The 19,057-nt window shown below is 41.3% G+C and overlaps 1 protein-coding gene across 1 annotated transcript in view; it reads left to right on the forward strand.

The window, feature by feature from the left end:
- The window catches only part of LOC120944069 (fibroblast activation protein alpha), a 153,051-nt gene that overhangs the window by 35,156 nt on the left and 98,838 nt on the right, over positions 1-19,057 (forward strand). The window contains exons 3-5 of the mRNA XM_040357857.1: positions 6,472-6,576; positions 15,136-15,230; positions 16,630-16,704. Of these exons, the coding sequence (XP_040213791.1) occupies positions 6,472-6,576; positions 15,136-15,230; positions 16,630-16,704 (275 nt within the window). The remainder of the gene's footprint in view (positions 1-6,471; positions 6,577-15,135; positions 15,231-16,629; positions 16,705-19,057) is intronic.

A 19,057-nucleotide genomic window follows, 5' to 3' on the forward strand; every position in this document is an offset into this window, starting at 1 on the left:
AACCCCTAACAGTAAAGTAGTTGTAAACTATGGCCCTGATCCACAAAAGGGATACGCCGGCGTATCTACTGATACGTCGTCGTATCCCTGTTTCTATCTACTGTATGTAACTGATCCACAGAATCAGTTTCACACAGATAGGCAGAAGATCCGACATGTGTAAGGGACTTACACTGTCGGATCTTAGGATGCAGTACCGCAGACGCCGCTGGGGGCATTTCTCGTCGAAATCCAGCGTCGGGTATGCAAATTAGCACTTTTACGCTTCGTTTTTTCTCCGTAAGTATTAGTTTGTTGTCGCAAAATTAGGGCTGCTTTTATAAGGTGTAAACTGTTTACACCTTGTAAAAGTATACCCTTCTATCCCGCGTCGCTGTCTTTTTTTTTTTTCTTTTTCGCCGCAACTCTTTTTTTTTTTTTTCTTTATGCCCGTCGCGATTCTCAAAACCCGGCGCAACGTAAAACCGCGCAAAGCACGTCGGGAAAATAACGTCGGGAGCATGCGCAGTACGTCCGGCTCGGGAGCGCGCCTAATTTAAATGGGACTCGCCCCATTAGATTAGGAACGCCTTGCGCCGGACGGATTTAAGTTACACCGCTCAAAATTTTTAGGTAAGTGCTTTGTGGATCGGACACTTAGGTAGAGATTTTGCGGCGGTGTAACTTAAACGGGAAAAATTAAGTTACGCCGGGTTTTTGTGGATCAGGCCCTATGTGCCAGCCTAATGGTAAACTTTTGGAGACCTATGATTACTTCCTAATGTCACTTGCTTTTCCAACCAGAAAAAAAAAATGTATGATATGTTGGGGTTGATTTTTTTTAAGTGTCACGTAAGTGTCAGTAAATATGGTGGAGCAGTGTTCACTATCAAAACCCTAAATTGTATGAAGGAAATTTAAAAAAGGTCTGTCGTTTTTAATAACACATGATTGGTACATAAAGTGAGCAGTTTCACCTAATATACTAAGTACAGTTAAAATATTCTACCCCTTTAATAAAACAACCCCAATTAAATTACAAAACATCCTTTTGTTCATCATGTTATATATAGCATGAGGTCAAGCCAAATATTGTCAGTCTAATCGAAAGGTATTCACCAGTTTTTTTTTTACATTTGATTGTATAAAATAACAATGTAATGTCTCTGGATGATATTAGATAAGGAATGATCTAAAAAGGTGACTCATGTTCACGAAGAGGATGGAAGCAATCTCGGGTAGAAGACCAATGTGGGAAACAACTTCATGGTTATTGTTTTAGAACATGCATTGCCCAAGATTTTTTTATAATTTTTTTATGTTATAAACTCACAATACGTAAACTATTTCCATAATTAGATAACATTTCTAATTTTTTCCTAACAGAAAAGCTGTATATGCCTGTAAACAATTTACATCTCAAATCTAAATTGAAAAGAATATGCATCATAAAATTCCCACTTTTGCATCTTGTACCTGGAAAAGCGTTGTCTGTGAGACCTGATTATGGTTTCTCTTTTGTTACTATAACCTTGATTTCCCTATAGGTAAAATATCTTGTAGCAGCTGCAAAGAGATCTGTAAAGTTTTTTATTTTCTTTTAACAAAGGAAACAGATGCCAACAGTAATGCCTACTCTTAGATTGGAATTTTACTTTTAACATTTTAAAATGGCAGCTTGGCAAGCGCGTGATTCCATCTGGTGCTAAGGCAGGACAGTAAATGTCCTCACTTGTCTCCAATGTCTTCATACAAGTATCCATTTACAGAGGAACTTAAAATGGTATTAAAAATATTAAAATATATTTCAACTTACAAATTCATAGACATGGTGGCTGCATTCGTTTTCTATATTAGGCTTTGTTCCCTTTATTTTCACCTAGTGATCTGGCCAGTAAATCGGTTTGTTTTCAACTTCCTTTAACAGACCAAGCAAATGGGCAGTTAGAGGGTTGAGATAATGGAAAATTTATTATCAAATACTTACCGTAATTTTCCTTTCCTGATAGGCTCCATGGCAGCATATGTGTGGGTTTGCCCCGCCTCCATAACTACCAAATAGGACCCCTCCCTATAAATTTCAGCTGTGGGCTCTCAGCCGTGTTCCGTAACTAGCCTACTCCAAGCATTGGGAGGGACTCCTGCTGCCATGGAGCCTATCAGGAAAGGAAAATTACGGTAAGTATTTGATAATAAATTAAAAAAAATTCTGACATGCTCAATGGCAGCATACGTGTGGGAAATAAGTCACCAAACACACCCGGGCAGGCAAAATGCTGAGGCAAGAAAATACATTTATTTAACACTGTCAACTGACAGCACTTGTAAACTAAAATTCAGTGATGATAAGGCAGCTGGTTCAACACAATAGAGGAAAACAAAAGTATTAATAGACGACCACGAAGCCGCTCTGCATATAACTTCAGATGCGACATGACGTGAGGCTGCCCAAGAAGTCGAGATGCTCCGGGTTGAGTGTGCAGTCACTGCCTCTGGAGGAGCCAAGCTCTTGGCTTTGTATTGCCCTTTGGATGGTCTGAACTATCCAAGCTGCAATGGATCTGATTGAGGTCTGTTTTCCTTTGTTCTTTCCATGAAGAAGAATGTAAAGAAAGTCTGTTTATCTGAAAGATTCTGCCATTTCCAGGTATTGACTTAATGCGTGACCCACATCGAGGGGATGAATATTTTGATCTTCAGATATCCCAAAAGTGGGCAGTACAATTTCCTGATTTTCATGAAAAATGGATGTAACTTTAGGATTTGATCCCAGCATGGAAATTAATACTGCTCTGGAAAGAAGGTCAAGAATGGTTCTTTTGAACCCAAGTTTCTGATGTCAGAGACTCTTTTAGCAGAAGTGACCGCTACTAGAAAGACGGTCTTGAGAGTAAGATCCTTAGCTGATAGTGGTTTATCTGGATCAGTGCTGATTGTGGTATGATAGTCCAGGACAAGAGACAGGTCCCATTTGAGGAACCTCAGTTTTCTCTGGGGTCTAAGCCGGATGGCACCATTGAAGAACTGGTGAACCAAGGGATGATTGGGCCAAGAGATTCCAGTAAATGCAGAGATGGCTGAGATTTGCACTCGGAGTGAACTGATTGCTAAAGGCCAGTCCAAACCTGTTTGTAAAAAAACTAAGTATATCTTGGACTTCTGGGGAACTGCAAGGATTAGCCCTGGAAGCCATATGATCTGTAAATTTTGACCAGATACTCTCGTAAACTTTGTTAGTGTTATTTCTTCTAGCGTTAAGAAGAGTTAAAATTGCTTCTTCTGGACATCATAAGGCTTCAAGCCTTCCCCTCTCAAGAACCACACCCTGAGGTGCAGATGAGCCGAACATGGGTGCAACGTTGTGCCCTGAGAGAGGAGATCCGGTCTGAGAGGAAGAGGGATTGGGTCCTGGTAACTGAGAAGCGTTAGGAGGGAAAACCATGGCCTGTTGGGCCAAAATGTAATCACTGCTAGGATTTCTACATTCTCTGATCTGAGTCGGCGAAGAAACTGAAAAATCACAGGTACTGGTGGAAAGGCATATGCTTTGCTGAATTTCCACCGATCTGTGAGAGCGTCTATCCCATAGGCTTGGAGATCCTGGAACCTCAAATAATACTTGGTCAACTTGTGGTTATATGGGGATGCAAACAGATCCACTTCTAGGGACACTCCCAGTGTTAGAAGCCAATTGAACACTTCTATGTGTAGGGACCATTCGTTGTTCATTTGGATTTGTGTGTCCGTTTGAACATTCTGGACCCCCGGAATATACACTGCCGAGATGTTGGCTAGGTTCTTCTGGGCCCAATTCATAATTGGCTCCACCTCTCGGAGTAAGGACCAGCTACGGGTTCCACCCTGCTTCCTTATGTAAGCAACCGCGGTTGTGTTGTCCATCACAGAGGAATCTATTAATAAATGGCGGAAGGATATGAGCGCCTAAAAGGTAGCTCGCAGCTCCAGTATGTTGGATACAGTTCCTTCAGAAAGTGTGCTCCACTTGCCCTGGGCTTTTTCTGACAGACAATGAGCGCCCCAGCCCTGATTGCTGGCATCCAAGGTTATTGTAACCCAAGTGATGGGACGGATTGAATGACAGTTGCGGAGATTCTTCCCCTGAAACCACCACAGAAGATACTGTCACGTACCTGATGGGAGACTATGATGACGAGGTCGGCCTCTCTTGTATCTCCCGCCCTGGCACCGCTGGAAATTAAACAGAGGACACCGAGGGACAGGAGGAACACGAGTGCCTGCAGATGAAGACTCCGACAGCAGTAGCGGGAGGTGCGAGCCGGGATGAGTAGGAGGCCCCCCCCGCGGGAGCAGAGACACTGGATATCAGATGAGGTGTAGTTCCTGGAAGACTTGTAGCAGGAAGTCGCAGGAGCAAGTCACAGACACTGGGGGTTGCCAGGGCTCAGCACAGGAAGCAGATGCGGGGTCATACAGAAAGCTGGGTCAAGTGGAAGGCGGGCAGCGAGGTACCAAGCAGCAGGCGGTAGCAGCGTCAGGTGAGTAGAGCCAGGATCAGAAACCGGTAGTCAGGGAATAACAGAGTTCAGGATTCCAGGAACAGGGTCAGGGCAAGCCGGGTTCAGCAACAGGAGATCAGCAAGGTAACAGCAAGGTTCAGGGTATCAGGGTACAAGCTGAAGACCAGTCAGCACCGCCTGATGGTCAGAGCTCTCTTTAAATAGGCATCAGGAAGGATCTTCCTGTCACATGATAAGCCTATGGCTCCCATTTCTTCTACTGGCAAGATTGCCAGTACTTCTTCTATGGCCATTTCTTCTACTGTCAAGATTGCCAGTACTTCTACTACGGATATTTCCCTGACACTCCGTCCTTTCCTTACAGATACTCTCTCATGGGTTGAGTGAGCATGATGACTCTTGCTGAGGGAGTCCCATTGCTGGAGAAACCCTTTTTGGAATGGGCGAGTGTGCCAATGAGCCCACTTCACCATAGGAATGGTGGCTGCCATGGTGCCAATTACCTTCAAACATTGAAGGGCAGATAGGTGAGGAGCAGCAAGTGTTGCGCGGATCCTATCCCGGATTGTTGCAATCTTCTCTTCGGGCAATGAAATGGTGCCTTATATTGTGTTGAAGAGGGCACCTAGAAACACCAGAGATTGTGTTGGAACAAGATGACACTTCTCCAAATTCAATAGCCACCCGAATTCTTGGAGAGTGGCAATTACTAGGTCCCTGTGTTCCAGGAGTTGACTTCTGTCTTGAGCTAGAAGTAAGAGATCGTCTAGGTAGTGGTGAAGACAAACTCCTTTCACCCGGAGGAGAGCCACAACGTCTAACAGAACTTTGGAGAACACCCGAGGTGATGTCGTGAGGCCAAATGGTAGGCGTGGCTTCCAAACAAAATTGACATCCTTTTTTTTCACACAAATAGAGCTTTCTTTTGTTGGTATTTGATCACCTCTGCGGTTTTTATTTTTTGCTCTATAAACAATAAAATAGCGATTTAAAAAAAAAAAAATAATATTTTCAACGTTTTGCTATAATAAATATCCCCAAAAAATATATATAAAAAAATGTTTTTCCTCAGTTTAGGCGATACGTATTCTTCCACATGTTTTTGGTAAAAAAAAACACGCAATAAGCGTTAATTCTTTGGTTTGCGCAAAAGTTATAGCGTCTACAAAATAGGGGGTAGTTTTATGGCATTTTTATTTTATTTTTTTTGCTAGTAAAGGGACAGTAATCAGTGCATTTTTATAGCACTGATCGCTGTATAAATGACAATGGTCTCAAAATAGCGTCAAAAGTGTCCGATGTGTCTGCCATATTGTCGCAGTCACGATAAAAATTGCAGATCGCAGCGATCTGCAATTTTTATCGTGACTGCGACAATATGGCAGACACATCAGACACTTTTGACGCTATTTTGAGACCATTGTCATTTATACAGCGATCAGTGCTATAAAAATGCACTGATTACTGTGTAAATGACACAGACCGGGAAGGGGTTAACCACTAGGGGGCAAGGAAGGGTTTAAGTGTGTCCTAGGGAGTTATTCTAACTGTGTGGGGGCTGGGCTACCAGTGACATGACACTGATCACTGCTCAAGGTAGCTGGGATTGCTGATATAAACAAAAAAAATATTCCCACTACAGTAGTGGAAAATTGAATGACCAAATGAGCAACACATCATACAGTGTAGGGACTAGGGAGAAAACTATTTATCGAGATTGCTGATAGCATTGTTTGATACATCAGCTAAATACTGTACACAGGACATGACAAGGACTCTGAAATTCTAGCAGGATCAACAGAAATATTTATGTGCATGCAGAAAATGTAATTAGCCTCATAAAAATAAAACTAATGCAGCCATCACATCTGAAGCCTTGTAAGCTGCGTTATATTACATTTTTATTTTTTGTGATAGATCATTTGTGAGTGTATACATAAACTTATTAATTGTATCTCAATAATGTATTATTATTGTTCTATTTATTTTAAAGGTAACAGTCCAAAAAATCGTCCGGATGGTCCTCAAGCTCTTACACTTAATGATGTGTTTGGGAAAAATTTCTATACTCAGTATTATGCTCATCTATGGATTTCAGGTATGACTTTTTTTTTGATAATTTGCATATCTATCTACAGGGCTTTTTTTCAGGGGGAACTTGGGGGAACTCAGTTCCACCACCTTTGGCTCAGGCCCTTTGGTGCCTGCTTACCACAATCACTTGTAAACACAGAAGTCTGGTTTCTGTGTTTACAAGTGACAGCTCTGCACTCTGTGTGTAACCACCTAAACTCTGCACTCTGTATGTAATGCAATCCTGGTATTTAATGCCCCGTTAAGACCCTTCTACTGTTTTTGAAATCTGAACGGGGTCGTGGTTGAGTTCCTCCACCTATTTTCTGAGAAAAAAAGCTCTATCTATCTATCTATCTATCTATCTATGTATCTATCTATGTATCTATGTATCTATCTATCTATCTATCTGTCTGTCTGTCTGTCTGTCTGTCTGTCTGTCTGTCTGTCTGTCTGTCTGTCTATCTATCTATCTATCTATCTATCTATCTATCTATCTATCTATCTATCTATCTATCTATCTATCTATCTATCTATCTATCTATCTATCTATCTATGTATCTATCTATCTATCTATCTATCTATCTGTCTGTCTGTCTGTCTGTCTGTCTGTCTGTCTATCTATCTATCTATCTATCTATCTATCTATCTATCTATCTAAGCTAACAATTTAGAATTTTATTTGAACTTTTATTAAAGCTGAATTTTAGGGGAAATAGGTAAACATATATTGGAACTGTTCTACCTGCCAAAGGAATTGAATTTCTGCCCATTAAGTTCTGAGATTTACATAGATCTGCCATACAGAACAGCTGTGTCTGGCAGGGCAAAAGACCTGATTAGTTTTTCTAGTGCAGTTAAAGTGGTACTCACCTCCCATCACCCATAGCTCCCAACTGTCCCTGATTTTGAGGGACTGTCCCTGATTTGGAACAAAGTCCCTTTGCCCCTCGTTACCCCTCATTTTTCCCACATTTTAGTCTGATCTTTATTGTTGTAAATAAAATGCACTTTTTATCTTTCAAAAAGTGTTTCCCAGCGCTAAACTTTTCATCCAATTTCTAAAGTGCTGCATTTGTAATTTTTAAAAGCCAATATAAAGGAATAGTATTGGTAAAATAAAGCCCTTGTAGATTTAATTGACCTTTTCTATTGGTTAATTCTCCTTTAAGGGGGTTTGGTAGGGGGGCGTGTCCTATGCCTACCTATATTTGCTAGTAGATGTCCCTCATTCCCATCTCAGAATGTTGGGAGGTATGCATTACGCTCTTGTTTTTACCACTTACCTGTAGTGCTGTAGGGCTCTTCAAAGCACACACACATCTGCACAGCATATCCAGCATTGTCCTGCTGAGATCTGCTGTTTGGAGGCCACAGAGTTAGTCCCACTCTGTTATCTTGGTCCTCTTTAGCTGACTGCCTCTTTTGGATGCAGACAGCCTCTGGTGATGCAACGTACCAGTGCCTTGCTTGCTCTTCTAACCATCCCCTGACCGCTCTGTGTGCTGATCCTGCAGCCTCCAAGGAGTTGTAAGTATCCCAGGAGGCTGTAGGACCAGGTACCTGTCATTCTGACCTAGGCCAAAATGGTCGTGGTGGGGGCAGGGCTAAAAACTAAAAAAACAAACAAAAATAAATCAAATTTACTACTAATGTGCTTGGGGAGAGGGGATGTTAAAAGTGGAACTAACTTCTAGCCCTGGCAGGGCCAGGCCGGAAATCCTCAACAGTGCTTTTGCTTCTCTCCAGCACAAAAAATAAATAAAAAAGGTAAAAAAGAGAATACAAAATTAATCGATTGTGTAAGAGGGTGGGAGGAGGGCTAAACTAATGATAAAAAAAAAAGTTGTTTGAGTGAGTTTAGTTCTGCTTTAAACCTGATATGTAACCCTCAGCCCTGAAACCTAAGACAAACGCAAAAAATTACCTGGTCAGGAAGCGGTTAAATTTGGTCATACGTTATATATATAAAATTATTATTATACATGATGTATATATACATTATACAGGATGTATCTCGCGCCAATAGTTTAGGCAGGGCTTTATATATAGTATAGATCATTTTATATATATATATATATATATATATATATATATATATATATATATATATATATATATATATTACACTTAAGATGTCTTATTCTTTTATATAAATATATAAAAATAGTGGTGCAAACTGGTGGTCTCCAATGGGGTGTGACCATGGATAGGTGCAAGTATATGGGACCTGGCTGAAACTAAAAACAGAAAAACAAAGTACTAAAAGATAATACAAGTGTCCATAAGAAGAGACATTACAGTCTCAGAGTCGTATAGTGGTAATAAAGTTCATCCACAAATGCCAGCGTCCCAAATGAGAACCTAAAGCGTATTCCAGTAGCAGCTATGAATACAAGGAGAGAAGCATCTCTAAGGCTTCGTACACACGACCGAGAAACTCGACGGGCGAAACACATCGTTTTGCTCGTCGAGTTCCTTGTGAAGCCGTCGAGAAACTCGACAAGCCAATTTTCTCCATTCCCGTCAAGGAAATAGAGAACATGCTTTCTTTTTGGCTCGTCGAGTTTCTCGACAGTTTCCTCGACGAAAATGTACACACGACCGGTTTCCTCTGCAAAAAAAATATCTCCCAGCAAGTTTCTTGCTGGTTTTTGCAGAGAAACTCGTGTGTACGAGGCCTAAGTGTAGGAATACATACCACTTTAACCACTTAAGCCCCGGACCATTATGCAGCTAAAGGACCTTGCCCCTTTTTGCGATTCGGCACTGCGTCGCTGACAATTGCGTGGTCATGCAATGTGGCTCCCAAACAAAATTGACATCCTTTTTTTCTTTTTTGCGCTATAAACAAAAATAGAGCGACAATTTTGAAAAAAATGCAATATCCCCCAAAAATATATATAAAAAAACGTTTTTTTTCCACAGTTTAGGCCGATACGTATTCTTCTACATATTTTTGGTAAAAAAAAATGCAATAAGCGTTTATTGATTGGCTTGCGCAAAAGTTATAGAATCTACAAAATAAGGGATAGTTTTATGGCATCTCTCCGTTCTTCAGCTCTGTGACCCGATCGTGGGACACCGGTGGCGATCGGGTCCACAGGTCCCGTGGGCGTGGCCACGGGGCACAGGACTGGGTCGCTTGCACACCGCCGAGGGCGCGCTCGCGACCCACGGCTGGGCTTCTTAAAGGGGACGTACATGTACGTCCATATGCCCAGCCGTGCCATTCTGCCAACGTATTTAGTCGCGCGGCGGTCCTTAACTGGTTAATAAGGTAAAAACAATTGGCAACTCACATAGCAAGCAGTAAGATAGGCACATCGGAATGGAGACATCTTGTCTGAGCTGTCATCAGTGTCCATTAGCATGGCGGACACTGATGACAGCTCATACAGGATGCCTCCATTCTGATGTGCCTATTTTACTACTTGCTTGCTTTAAAGTGGCATTTACTCCTACACTTAGAGGCAGTTGCCTCCTTGTATTTATTCTTTTATATATAATGGGGGGAATTTACTAAATCTGGAGCAGATGGAATCTGGAGCATAGTAACCAATCCGCTTCTAACTTTAGCTTGTTTAGGTAATCTTTGAAATTGAAAGCTAGAAGCTGGTTGGTTGTCCTGCACAGTTGCACCAGATTTAGTGTGCACCAGTTTTAGTAAATTTCCCCCAAAGAGAATATAGCCCTGAGATGTCCAGATCTTTATGTCAGGCTTTGTCTCGCCCTCCATGGCCCTTGCACGAGAGGGTGTCACCGTTCTTCCTAAAATCCAGTAATAGGAGCGTGACCTCATTGCAATGAGCTCAGTGGTGGGATGAAGTCGGGAGCTATGTATGAGTTATCTTGCTAATAGAATTCTCAAGAGATCTATAAAATTGACAGATTGATATACTAACTGGTCTCCACCCAGTTCTGGAACATTCATCTGGGTAGACTTGCCCTTTAAAATACAGCCACCAGCGCAGTTTAAAGATAAGAACAAGAATTCTAATCTTAGTTTGAACAGAGAAAAGTGAAACATTTTATGAAACCTGGATTACGTTCAAATTTATTTTAATGGATTGCTGACATTAACAGATGTTCAATTTGAATAACTAGCTGCTAATGAATCCTTACACATGTCCCTTGAAAAGTTATTTTCTTATGACACTTCTAAAAGTACATTTGACAAATGTTCTATCTAAATACATATATTTCGGGGCGGTGAGCCCATGTGCCGATGTGCCTGGCAAGGCACCAAGTGAGTATTTACATCTGTTCTTAAGAATAAATATTGGCTGTTTTACTAAACCTTTAATATATAATGTAAGTCTGCTGGGACTGATACCGCCCATACATGAGATTGTGTGATGTATGTTTGTAGAATTTTCCATCTTTTATTTGTAGCACCCTGGTCCTAAACAGAGCTGCTAATAAATCTAGTTGTGCTAGGTGGTAACTAGCCTGGTTAATTGGTAGGTTGATCCACCAATTCCTGTCCCAAGGCTGAGTTTGGGGTAGTCTCTCTCTTCTTTCAATTATTGGCACAGTTGCTTTTGGCATTAGAATGCAGTGGCAGCTGGTGCTCAAATTTAAGGGGGGCGGGAGGCACAAACAAACTGAAAAATACTGAAAAAAACATCAATTGCAGCCACTGTGCCCATCAATTGCAGCCACTGTGCCCATCAATTGCAGCCACTGTGCCCTTTAAAGGCTGCCACTGTGCCATTAAATGCTGCCACTGTGCCCATCAAAAGCTGGCACTGTGTTCATCAAATGCTGACACTCTGCCCATCGAATTCTAGCACTGTGAACCCCCCCTAGCCCACTCACCGTCTGCCAGCACTTACCCTGTCTCGGTGGGGCAGCAGGTGACGCCGGTGAGTGGTGTCCTCCGAGTGGTGTCTTCATGTGTCTCTTCTCATCCTCTCTTCCAGTCCTCTCCTCCCATCAAGCATCCAATCACAGCATGTCATTTCAGCCAATCAGGTGACAGGTAACAGACCCGAGCACCTGATAGACGGAGAAGTGGTTCAGTGTTAGGACAGCGAATATTCATTCACTGTTCTAACACACCTGTGTGAACTGCAAGCGCCAATCATTTTTTGATGCCTATTAGAGCCTATGGCTCTAATCAGGTGCTTTTAAAAACACCCCCCGGCGCTGTAGTTCAGGCGCCTGGTGCCCAAAAAGGGGGGTGGCAGTGGTGGCCATGGATAGTTTCTTGCAATGCAGGAATCTATCGATTGGTCATAGAGGGGAAGGCTGGAGAGAGGGGGTGGCACCCGTGCGCCCTTATGGATGCACAGCCACTGTTAGATTTATAGATTACCATAAATTCATGTAATGACTAACTAGGTTGTCTCAGCCAATCAGCGTGAGTTTCTTTGACTGCTGTGTATGCTGGGATAGGCTATTTATTTGGGAGGAGTCAGGTGATCGGGGTTCTTCCCGCCTGAGGCTGCGGCCTGTGTGCTCCTGGTTATTAGGCCTGAAGCCTGAGGCCTATCCAGGAGGCATGATGTCTGCTAAGTCCTTTCCAGCAGTTCAGGGTTCCACAAAGGAGGAGCAGCCAAGGTTAAGCCCGAAGTCTGGGGCAGAACCGCATGTGTTAAATGGTCGGCCTGAGGGGAGCCTGATCATGTCGGAGGTAAAGGAGAGGCAGTTGCCACAAAAGGACAACCACGTCTGTTACCGGAGACAAGTTTGGGAGAGATGAAGTTGGGGAGAGATGATGTTTCACTATCCGGGGACAGTGAAGTAGTGGGAAAGCTTCAGTGGAGACTCATCCAGGAAGGCAGCAGGTAGTTGTGAGTAAAGCTTGAAGGAGTTCGGCAGGTACTCCTTCAAGCTTTAGACATCCCTTACACTGAGCCTGTATTGTTGGTGTGCATGGACTTGTGCATGCGACTCGCAGCCTTTGTGCTGTTCTGGGAAAACTTGGGCATAGTGTTAGACCCCGCCCCCCAGGAGTAAGCACTACAGTTGCCTGTGCTACCTGCAGAAAAATACAGGAAGGGATAAATATCAGACCAGTCATCCTACACAGAGCAAGCATCAATGATTTGTTCGCCAGATCTACTACTTACCTATGGGAAACACTGCGAGGCTGTGCCGATGGAGCATACACACGGCCGGGATTCCTGGCCAAAGCTCCATGGCAGTTTTCCTGCTGGGTTCTCGGCTTTCCCCTCGGTTTTCTCGGCTGACTTTTTACCGCAGAGAAAACAGAGCTTGTGTACAGGGCTTTAACCACTTAACCCCCGGACCATATTGCTGCCCAAAGACCAGAAGACTTTTTGCGATTCGGGACTGCGCCGCTTTAACTGACAATTGCGCGGTCGTGCGACGTGGCTCCCAAACAAAATTGGCGTCCTTTTTTTCCCACAAATAGAGCTTTCTTTTGGTGGTATTTGATCACCTCTGCGGTTTTTATTTTTTGCGCTATAAACAAAAATAGAGCGACAATTTTGAAAAAAATGAATATTTTTTACTTTTTGCTATAATAAATATCCCCCAAAAATATATAAAAAAACTTTTTTTTTCCTCAGTTTAGGCCGATACGTATTCGTCTACATATTTTTCGTAAAAAAAAATCGCAATAAGCGTTTATTGATTGGTTTGCGCAAAAGTTATAGCGTTTACAAAATAGGGGGTATTTTTATGGCATTTTTATTAATATATTTTTTTACTAGTAATGGCGGCGATCAGCGATTTTTTTTTCAGTACTGCGACATTATGGCGGACACTTCGGACACTTTTGACACATTTTTGGGACCATTGGCATTTTTATAGCGATCCGTGCTATAAAAATGCATTGGATTACTATAAAAATGCCACTGGCAGTGAAGGGGTTAACACTAGGGGCGGGGAAGGGGTTAAGTATGTCCCTGTGTGTTCTTACTGTGGGGGGGGGGGTGGCCGTACTAGGGGAAACACTGATCTTCTGTTCATACATTGTATGAACAGAAGATCAGCGTTTCCCCCGCTGACAGGACCGAGAGCTGTGTGTTTACACACGCAGCTCCCGGTCCCCGCTCTGTAACGAGCGATCGCGTGTGCCCGGCGGCGATCGCGCCCACCGGGCACACGCACGGGAGTCGGCGGCGCGCACGAGGAGAGGAGAGCTGACCTGCCGCCGTATAATGACGGTGCGCGGTCGGCTAGTGGTTAATGTACACGGAACGTTTTATAACCTCTCCTGAACGATTTAACTTGACAGATCTGAACCGACGCTTAAAAACTTCAGTTTTCCCCTGTTTAGCCACGTTTGCATTTAGACGTTTTTTTTTTCAAATAGTCAAAAATTTTACGCCAGTAAATAAAACGCGGCTAAACATGAGTTACATGCATTTACAAGCTGTTACAGGCGTTTCGTATTTCAAATGCCTCTGAACATCCGCCCTGATTGTTTTTTTTTTGCTTTGCAAAAAATGCTTCTAAACTCTAAACTGCCTAGAAGCGACTATAAACGACCCTGTGTACATGTACTAATAACATAAAGAAGAGTTCAGGAGCAGTTGAAAAAAATTCCCAACTGCTCCAAAACCTCTGTTTACCAGCAGCAGTGTTCTGGCTGGGGGTTAGTCAGCCAGAACAGCTTACTGAGGAGGAACAGGAAGTGAGAAATTCAGACAAAAAAAACAAAGAAAAAAAACATTTAGAAGGAAAATCGAAGGAAAAGGTAAGTGATCCAACAATGCACTAGTTTAAAGGAACCTATTTAGAAAATAAAAAACAAACCTTTACAACCCCTTTAATGCCCTGTACACACGATCGGTTCGTCTGATGAAAACGGACCGATGGACCGTTTTCATCGGACGAACCGATCGTGTGTGGGCCCCATTAGTTTTTTTTCCATCGGTAAAAAAAAATAGAACCTGTTTTAAATTTTTCGTATGGTTAAAAAACCGATAGAAAAAAACAATTGTCTGTGTGGAAATCCATCGGTCAAAATTCCATGCATGCTCAGAATCAAGTCAACGCATGCTCGGAAGCGTTGAACTTCATTTTTCTCTGCACGTCGTTGTGTTTTACGTCACCGCGTTGGACACGATCGGATTTTTAACCGATGGTGTGTAAGCAAGACTGATGAAAGTCAGCTTCATCGCATATCTGATGAAAAAATCCATTGGTTCGTTTTCATCAGACGAACCGATTGTGTGTACAGGGCATAAGCGTTCACACAGGCACAACCAATTATCCCCATATTGTTTGCAATATGATTATCTTTCATTATCGTCAGCTCTACATAGTGTACATATTGGGGATGTTTTTCTATACTGTTTCTTACTGCAGTAATAAAAAATACCACATTAATTCCAATGAGTGGACCTGACAATCATAAGAGATAATCATATTGCAAACAATACAGGGATCATTTATGTGCCTGTGTGAATGCTTAGGACATCAACATGGCAATTTTTTTTTATACACTTAGCTCCTTAAGAAATCAAGTGAAAAAACACATGATTTCTGTATTTAGACAATATTTTCCTAAAGAAGAATTTAAAAATGAATTATTATTAGTGGATTTGCAGCACCATTTCATGTTTTTGATTTATATGGCTTATTTTATTCAAACATTTTTATACAGAGAATGAATATCTGCACAGAAACGAAGAAGGCAATGTTTTCTTATTTAATGTGGAATCCGGGGAGACTTCGGTCATTTTAAAAAATGCAACATTTGTAAGTACATCAAAATCAGTGCAAGTACTTGGAACTTTTCGAACTCTAACTCCAGAATATATTTTTTTAAACTTTCAGCAAGAGGGGAAGGGTTAGAAATTCTTTCAGTGCCTCTTTCTGCTGTTTATAGAGAGATTAACCCTTATTTTTACCCATCTAACACTAGAACTAGAAATTGGAAGAATAGGGGTTGTTGGTACAGAAAGGCACAGGCAGCAAGAATAACCTTAATGTAGCCATATGACTGCCTTCAGTAGCATATCCCCAGTTTCAAACAACCCCTATATGTTTGCATGGGCGTCCGCTGAAATTTTTCAGGGGGGGGGGGGCAATATTGTGGTCACCTATGCTCCGCTTCTTTGACAATGTCATGAAGGGGAGGGGAGGGGCTTAGTCATTATCCCATAAAGCGCAGGCATGTGCCCATGATATGCAGCCTCACTGTGCTGATCAAATGTACAATACAGAGGGTGTACAGTATGTGTATATAGAAGGGGTGGATGGTATTGGTATATAGAGGAAGGAAGGTGGGTATATACAGCTCTATATACAGGACAGATGATGTATATCTGCAGTCAGTGATGATGGAGGAATACAGGGGGGAAGATGGGCGTATATAGCTGTATACAGGACAGGACAGATGATATGATCTTTCCTATATCTAGCACCTGATCATACCTGTATGCACTCAGCTGCCCCCCTCATCTGTATATATGTCAGCCCCCCCCCCCGTACACAAACAGCCTCCTCCCTTCACTTGTACTCACAGCCCCCACTTGTAAGGTCACGGGTGGCCTTCCTTCTCCCAAGTCCTGTTTCCACATGTCCCTTTGAAAATACATTACAGGCATCAAAGCAAACACGAGGACGCACATACAGGAAGCGGCCAGAGGTGTCAGTAAAGAGCTCTGTAAGCTCCATGACACTGATCTTACAACAGCTGTGGAGCCGACTGCACAAACACAGAGTCAGCACAGCTACAGATGCAAGCATGGCAGACCCTTGCCGATTCCAGGGGGGTCACTCGCCCCCCCTTAACCCTATGAGCGGACGCCCATGTATGTTTGGTCATAAATGGTTTTTGACTATCAACTGTAGAATGTCTGTAGTCCCTGATCATCAATTGTAGCATATCCACAGTCTCTGACTATCTCCTGTTGCATGTCTGCAGTCTTTGACTGTTTTCTATGGGACTGAATTTACTAAATATTATGTGTAGCCTTTTGGCAATGTCAGGGGTCACTCTATACCAAGTAAGGTGACAACCACAGAGTAAAACCTTCCTTCCCCTCTAATAAAAAAATAACTTGTTCTATAATTTTACTTTTCTCATTTTATAATATATGAGTTTATCTCCAAACAAGTTGTCTCTTGAGTTACACATTATTTCTCTTTGCAGGATGAAGTGAATGCCACAAACTACAAACTGTCTGCAGATAGGAAATTTGCATACCTCGAGAGCAATTATGCAAAAGTAAATTTTAATTAAAATGTTTAATTACGGTAATGCTTCTATTTCTGGCTGAGAGAGATATACACTAAACAGCAAATATACTTGCTGCTTAAAGGTGGCTTCTTGTTGTACATTGCTGTGCTTATGTGAGTTTATGAGCAGTCCTAGTAATTAAGCTATAAAAAAAAAGTAACGCTAAGAATTAATATTTGAAATTGTACTCATTAAAAAATACACCAGAGGGTGATGTTTATCCAGATAATGATATAATTGAGACTGCTCGTCATTCCTGGCAACTCATATTATTCTAAAGCTGTTTGCTTGTTGGGTTGGGTATTTTAAAATATTTTTTAAATGATGTTTAGCATGTAGATAACTTACTAATAGATAGAGAACAGACTGTTCAATTCATACTGCATCCAATACTGTATATAAATGTCATTTAAAGGGGTGATTTTTATTTCTAGTTTTCTAGAGTTAGTCCTTTTTATTCTTCTTTTTTTTTTTTTTTTTTTTTTTTACATTAGTCCATCAATCTGTTGTCTCTTAACATTAATTCAAATTAATATAATTTCTTTTATTTGACTTTAATGTGACTTAAATAAAGTCCCAAAATCCCCAAATCCACATAACTTCCCAGTTGATAATAGGCTTGCCATCTACTATATTCTTTCCAATTGATTGACTGTATCAGGCAGCCAATTGGAGGGCTTGGAAGAAATTAACACTTATGGATCAAAAAACTGTGATTGATAACTGCCTAAAAGATTATCAAGATTTTAATAATCTTCAGGAGTCTTCTAGCCAAGATTTAGGGTTGCCTGCGATATGGGCTTGAGATTATATTAGGTTGGGTAAGCCCATAGTTTCCCTTTTAGGCTGGGTTCGCATATGAGCCGCATGCTGCTCACAGCTGGGGTCCGGTTCGTCCTATTTTACCGTTTCAGTTTTGATTTTAGCAAGAAGTTTGGGCTGAATTCGGACCTGAAATGGATCAAAAGACGCTCCGGACCCGCTGCGGAGAAATGTGAACCGACTCCATAGAGAGCCCGTGAAAATTTGCTGCTATTGCGAGTTGGATGCGACGAAACCACATCCAATTTGCAATGGTGTGAGCCCAGCCTTAATGGTAATAATGATAATAGAAATCAGTTTGGTTATTTATCTGCATATTAATCCAATACAATAAACTGATAAACTCACAAATACTTGTTCTCACAATGCTCTTTACATAAAAAAGTAATATAATTAATTTTATTATTATTATACTTTATTTAAAGCGACAAATAATATTATAATAATGCTAAACAATCGCTTTCCTTAATACACAAAAACGCCCACTTATCCAAATAGATTTCTAATGTATACAATATGATTGTCCATTAAATTGTTACTAAACCCAGGACCCTGCATTTACCATCGGATCTTCCACAGTACACAGAACATGGAAATGCAATTATTTTAGTAATCCTCTATGTTTTAAAAAAGATTTTTGCACCCAAAAACCTCATGATATGCTTATAGTTTAGTTAACTCTGGATCAGTACAGGGTGACTTCAAGCTCTTTTATGGGAATGACAGGATCAAATGCTTCAGCGTTCTCTACAAAAAGCTGTATAATATGCTGGAGATGCAAAATTAAATAATGTCCACTGTTATTATTAACATTCTTAATAGAGTAAGAAAGAACAAAAAGCCCAGTTAGAAATAAATTGGATAAGTAAATGGTAGATGTAGAAACTAGAATGAGGTAACAGTTGGTATGGCAGGGAAAATGCAATAAAAATGTTTAAGGGAAAAAGTCTACAAATATTAGAACTTTCATGAGTGACATCAGTGCACCAGGTTTTAGAAAAGTCTTAAAGTGAGTTTTATGAGAAAAGCGTGATCGTGTCACACAATGTATTCTTTGTTAGGGGACATTGTGGGTGGAAGCAGTTGACACCTCTAAGATTTATTTTCTATAGCAGTTACGTGTTATTAAATATATTCAATATATTTTTAAGTTTAAAAAAAATATAGAAATACAGTAGATGGAATAGTGAAAAATGAAGTAAATTTGTTAAATTTTTTAAAGTGTTACTAAACTCACAACAGTAAAATCAGTCTGTATATGCAGTAAAGCATGCTTGTTATACTCACTGTGGAACCTAAGGGGTTAATCCTCTGCATTGTGTAAAAAGGCTGTTTGCTCCTGTCTTCTATGATCTTCCCCTTTTTCCACTGCTCCCAATCCATCTCCTGATAGAACAGAGTCTTGGGGGCACTCTGCACATGCTCAGTTTGGTGTGTATTGCTAGACAGTTTTTTTCTTGGGAGGGTGCATGTGAAAAAAGCACAGAGCCAATCAACACTATCCAGACAGAGGATAGAC

The sequence above is a fragment of the Rana temporaria genome, chromosome 6 (assembly GCF_905171775.1).
Source record: "Rana temporaria chromosome 6, aRanTem1.1, whole genome shotgun sequence".
In the NCBI taxonomy this organism is placed as follows: Eukaryota; Metazoa; Chordata; class Amphibia; order Anura; family Ranidae; genus Rana; species Rana temporaria.